Source organism: Pinus tabuliformis, chromosome 7, assembly GCF_031772625.1.
Source record: "Pinus tabuliformis cultivar Carrire ecotype Pingquan chromosome 7, CPIR1, whole genome shotgun sequence".
NCBI lineage: Eukaryota > Viridiplantae > Streptophyta > Pinopsida > Pinales > Pinaceae > Pinus > Pinus tabuliformis.
The window spans coordinates 906,475,101-906,481,319 of NC_142293.1; the positions used below are offsets into that span (position 1 = coordinate 906,475,101).

At 47.5% G+C, this 6,219-nt stretch overlaps 1 protein-coding gene across 1 annotated transcript; it reads left to right on the top strand.

The window, feature by feature from the left end:
• The first annotated feature begins 3,166 nt into the window (after positions 1 to 3,166).
• Positions 3,167 to 5,536, top strand: LOC149250551 (uncharacterized). Its single transcript, XM_089453692.1, has 2 exons — positions 3,167 to 4,254; positions 4,777 to 5,536. Exons 1-2 carry the CDS (start codon positions 3,167 to 3,169, stop codon positions 5,534 to 5,536), a joined length of 1,848 nt encoding a protein of 615 aa, XP_089309818.1.
• The last annotated feature ends 683 nt before the right edge of the window (positions 5,537 to 6,219 follow it).

Here is a 6,219-nt window from a genome sequence, read left to right on the forward strand (position 1 = left end):
GCAGCTAGGGCCGAAGGGCTTCTTCACTGCAATCTTTTTCTGTCTAGAGGACAAATACAGGATTCTAGGAGCAGGGCCTTAATTTTTTAACTCAGCGGGACTGTATCTGAGAGAATGGATTCCAAGATTCAACCCAGATAAAGAAGATCTCACATGGGCGCCGGTTTGGATCAGAATGTACTCTCTTCCAGATGAATATTGGGATGAGGACATTCTCAAGGGTATAGGAAATGGAGTGGGAGAATACATCAGAGCGGCAGAAGAAACCAAATCACGTAGATACATCTCCTATGCTCGAATATGTGTCTTTATCCGCCTGAATGAAGCTTTACCAGAGTCGGTAACTCTCGCCCACCGAGATGAAGAATGGATCCAGCCTCTCGACTATGAACACGTACCCTTTCGTTGCAGAAAGTGCCATGCTCTGGGGCATCTCTTCAGGGACTGCCCTCAAAATGCCAAAGCCAATACCCCTGACCCTTCTGAAAGCCTAACCCAGGAAGGCTTTACCAAGGTCCCAAGCCGGAAGCGCTCGCATAAAAAGCCCCAGAATGGGATCAAACCCCAGTCTAACAAAACCCAAGGCCCAGTAACTAAGAACAGCTTCGATATTCTTGCTCAGACCTCCGATGAACAACCCCTAATCTCTGAGACCAACCCTGCTCACCCTTCTTCCTCATCCCAGCCCCCTCCCTCAGATCCCCCTCCCAAATCTCATCCCCCCATCATCATCCCAACTATCCTCAGCAGAAGTCAGAAAGAAACAGCAGAGATTCACAAGGATATGGAAGTCGACGGAAAGGCAGACCTCCCCCAGGACTCAGAGATCAATATAGAAGAAAGCAGTCAAGTGCAACAAATGGAAGAAGAGCCAGAAAGCATAGATCTAAATGGTCTGGATATTCTGGAATTAGAACTAGCTTGCAAAAAGAGAGCATACGACACAATATCAGAGAATCAACTCAATAAGCTCGAAGTGGTCATCTCGAGAGCCTATCATCAGCACCAACTAGGGATACAACCAGGAAGTCATTGGGATGGCAGCCTACGCCCAAAGGACACTAAAAAGAGAGGAAGAAAAACAGATCTCCAGCGAACGATCGAGATTGGGAAAATCCTGGTAGATTCAGGCAGGTATGCTAAGTTGACGAAGTACTACAAGCCCTCCATTAACAGTTGAACCATGAAGCTTGTATCATGGAACTTAAGAGGGCTTAACAGCCCTGGAAAACTCAGGATGTTAAAAAACATGATTAAAATGGAAAAGCCACAGATGTGTTTTCTCCAGGAAACCAAGTGTAACAGTTCTACACTAGGCAGTATACTCTCAAAAGCATGGCCAGGTTGTCGCTCGGTTGCAGTAGACGCCTCGGGAGCCTCAGGAGGGCTTGCTATAGTATGGAATACCCAAGCGGTAACCCTCACAGATTTTCATGCCTCTCATCACCTCATACAGGCGGCCTTTCACATATTGGGTACCAACATTCATGGCAACTTATCAAATGTATATTTCCCGCAAGACACAGGAAGCAAAATTGCGCTCCTTGACACTATAGCAGCTCTGAGCAATAACAGGAGGCACCCACTATGGATTGTTGCAGGAGACTTTAACATGATCACTAAAATCGAGGAGAAGATAGGAGGGAGAATCAGAATGGAACCAGAAGTTGCTCGCTTCAAGGACTTCATCCAAACTGCGTCTCTCATAGATATGCCGTTCTGTAATGGTACCTTCACTTGGAGCAATCGCAGAGCTGGCAAACATCAAATTGCCTCCAAATTGGATCGCTTCCTCATCTCAGACAATGCGGTTCATCTAGGAGGAGACATCTCAGCTGCAATACTTGCACACACAGGGTCGGATCACTGGCCGATTGCTCTACAATGGCAAAGACCAGGAGACTTGACAAAAAGACCCTTCCGCTTTGAAGGGTTCTGGCTTTCGCACCCTACATTCAAAGATTTTGTCAAGACCACTTGGGCATCTTTTGTCCCTCCAGAAGGGTCAAAAATGTATCAGTTCCAACAGAAGCTAAGATTTCTAAAAAATCACCTAAAAAGATGGAATAGGGAGACCTTTGGAAATATTTTTAAGGCGCAACAAGAGTTAAATCAGGAACTGGTGGATCTCCAACAAAAGATAATCACAGAAGGGCATACGGAGGCAACCCTGGAACAGGAACGGCTCATCCACAGCCAGCTCGAGGACAGGAGAAAGCAGGAGGAAATCTATTGGAGGCAAAAGTCAAGGGTCAGATGGCTGAAGGAGGGGGAGCGCAACACCAAATTCTTCCACAGAACCACGGTGCAGAGAAGGATGCATAATAATATACCTTTCATCCAGAATCAAGAAGGGGCAAAAGTAGAGAAGCATGAGGAAATCGAAGAGGTACTCCTCAATCACTTCCAACATGTCCACCATGAACCAATGGAAGATCGGCAACAGGCTATTAGAAAAATAATCAGCAACGTGCCAAAGCTCATCACGGAGGAACATAATGAGCTTCTCATACGCCCTATTCTCCCCCAGGAAGTGGATGAGGCAATGTTCCAGCTTAAAGAAGGAAAAGCCCCTGGCCCAGATGGATTTACCACCACATTCTTTCACGCTTTTTGGGATATGATAAAGTTGGAGGTTTGGCAGATTGTAGAAGAATCAAGAGCCCTGCGCTGGCTTCTTCCCTCCCTCAACTCCACCTTCATCACTCTCATCCCTAAAGAGGAGGACTCTATCACCCCTGATAAATTCAGGCCAATAGCACTATGTAACGTCATCTACAAAGTCATATCTAAAGTTATTGCAAACAGGCTTAAGCCACTCTTACCTCTGCTCATCTCACCGGAACAATCGGGGTACGTGGAAGGACGACAGATAATGGATGGCATTCTCCTCACGCACGAGATAATACACTCCCTCAAGCATTCAAAGCAAGCAGGTATGATACTCAAACTGGATCTCTCTAAAGCGTTTGATAAACTCAGCTGGACTTATATTCAACATATGTTAAAAGCTTTTGGATTTTGCTACATGTGGATCTGATGGATCATGAGCCTAATCACTTCCACTCACTTTTCCATCCTTGTGAACGGTATCCCCTCCCGCCCCTTCAAACCCTCACGAGGTATCAGGCAAGGGGACCCCCTATCCCCCTTCCTCTTTGTTCTTATGGCTGAGGGTCTTGGTCGACACATCAAACACGCCCTCCATTCTCAACAGCTTAAAGGCATTTCTGTTCACAACACCCCTGCCACCTCTCATCAGCAATTCGTTGATGACACCATGCTATTCGGCTACCCCTCTGTCCAGGAAGCCTCTCGCTTAAAAACCCTTCTCAATGATTTCTCTGAAGCCTCTGGCACCCATGTCAACTGCTCCAAATCGCAGATTTTCTTCTTTCACACACCTCCTTCTGTTAAATCTGCTGTCACTCGCATTCTGGGCTTCCCCTCTGCAACCCTCCCCTCTAAATATCTCGGAGCTCCCCTCACTGCCTCAGCCATAAAGCATCCCGCATGGCGCTCTCTCCTAGAGAAGCTTGATTCCCGTCTCAACCTCTGGACATATAGATCTCTAAATTTAGCCAGTCGGGTGGTGCTCATCAAGTCTGTCCTTCAGGCAATGCCTCTTTACCTTTTCTCTATCCTAGCCGCGCCAAAGTGGGTCCTAAAGAGAATAAGGAACCTTCAGCGTGACTTTCTATGGGGCAGCTCGGCTACTAATCGCAAGTGGGCGCTGGTTAAATGGACTACTGTATGCATGCCCAAAGACAAGGGGGGCATCGGGCTGAGGGACCCAGAGTATAGCAATTCCATTATGAACGCCAAGATCTGGTGGCAATGGATCACTAATCCTGAAAAGCCCTGGGTAAAAATCTGGACAGCCAAATATGCCAACAATAGACCTCAAGAAGAGCTCATCAGATTTATTCCCACCGAAAAGGGGTCGCTAATCTGGAATGCGGCCAAACAACACTATCAGCTAATTCAACAGCATAGCTTCTGGGAAATTAGGAACGGTCGCACGGCAAGATTCTGGACAGATGCCTGGAACCAGATGCCCAAGCTTACTAATGTTCTTCATCCATCTCTGATACCAGACAGGCAGGAGCAGCAGCAGGAAAAAGTCCAACAATTTTGGGCACAGGAGATGGAGCATGGATTCAGAAAATGGAGACAGAATAATCAAATACTCAATAATACAAATATCCGGGAGGCAGAAGAGTTGGAGAAAGAGTTAAGGAAAAGAAGCATAAGGCATGATGAAGGCAATGACATCCTCAGATGGGGATACCAACCCAAAGGGACCTACACCACCTCGGAAGCTTACAAATTAGTCTGTAGCTTCCCCACTCCTTCAGATCCATTATGGAGCAAAATATGGGGTCTTGGATCATGGCCCAAAATCTCCTTCTTTCTCTGGCTAGTGGGACATAAAAGAATTCTCACATGGGATAAACTAAGGAGACGAAACTTTCATGGTCCCTCTATCTGTCACAACTGCTATCAAAGCGAAGAAACTCTTCAACACCTCTTGGATACTTGCCCTCTAGCCAATAAGTTATGGGAAAAGGTGAGCTTCAGATGCCAAAAAAGATGTAGAGGGGAAAACGACATCATTAATTCCATAAGACAATGGCCAAAGAACCCCTACAAAAGCGAGATCCTCAACTATCTATGGAACATCATCCCGGGAACTGTCCTATGGAACATTTGGAAGGAAAGAAACAAACGTATATTCAAAAACAACTGCTCTCCAATTGAAGAAATTTGGAACAGGCTACATGGGAATCTCAAAGAAACGATGTCGCTTCGAGCATGGACAAAGGAGGATCTCCCCTCTACAGATAATGAAAAAAGCATTCTTGACAACTGGCAATTGCATCTGCCTCAAGAAGTCTCCAAGAATGGCCCTTCTAATAGCAGCATCAAGGACAACAGCCGCTGGAACGCCCCCCCTAAAAGCTCATACAAACTCAACTTTGATGGGGCTTCCAAAGGCAATCCTGGAGAAGCTGGATTTGGAGGAATATTGAGGAACCATGAAGGCACTCCTCTGCAGATCTACTTTGGCAATATTGGGTGGGATACCAACAACTCCGCAGAGTTAGAGGGACTCTGGCAAGGTCTCCTGCTAGCCTGGAACCTCAACCTTCAACCCCTGATTGTAGAAGGCGACTCCCAGATCCTTATAAACATGGCTACGCGCATACAGAACGGCTCTCAAGCTAGGAAAGTTGCTTCCAGTTGGAGGCTAGAAGCGAGGCTGAATGCAATTGAACAAGATCTGCGCAATAACAGAGCCATCTCCTTCAATCACACAAAAAGAGAGGGCAACAAGGTAGCTGACCTCCTGGCCAACATTGGGGTTGAAAATGAACAGACCCTCCTATCAGGAAACACGGATATCATTCCAAACAATCTCCAGGTCCAGGAATGCGAAAGCCTGATCCAAAGAGATGCAGTTTTCCCGGATGCGGGTGACACGACGGCTAGCCATGACGAGCCACATGACATACATGTGCCGCCTCAGGTGTAAGGATGGCATTCAATGCCTGTTCGCCGCCATGGAATATATGGCAAGGTATATCGCAGGTCGGCATTCATTGCCGCATTCAAGTCGCGGGCTCGACTGCAACGAGCAGTTATGGTGTCCGAGGATCGAGGTTTCGGTGCAATGGTTAGAAAAGGTGATGGAGGGGCTCAGCGAATGCTGCTTCACGCTCAACGTTTGGCATTCTTCGGTCTGGACGTCGCCTGGTCTTCGGCTCTCCGGGAATCAATACCTGATGTCCCTCGCCTGGTCTTCGGCTCTCTGCTTAAGGTATATCATCTCAAGTTTGAGGGGCCTCTGTGTCAATTTCGCCTCTGGGACATTACCTGTTGCCCGCTCGCCTCTTTGCCATTTCCGCCTCCCCACCCCGCTCTGCTCATCTCCCTCGACGCTCAGGCAAAAATGGTCAGGCCTCGACAGCGATTACTCAGCCGTCGAGGCTCTGCATGCGGAGGGTCCTCTCGGCCTACTGTGGAAGATCCTCACCCCCAATGCTGTTGCTGCCGTTGTCATCATCTTTCTGCAGCTAATCCTATTCTACCTAGAAAATTCTTGGACTCTAGCAGCCCTAACCCTGACTCGGTGCCTTTGCCAGCCTTCGGTTCAACCATCTTTACCTTCAACAGCTCGATGGACAGGCCCCGTATCAATGCCCATGTCTCAGTATT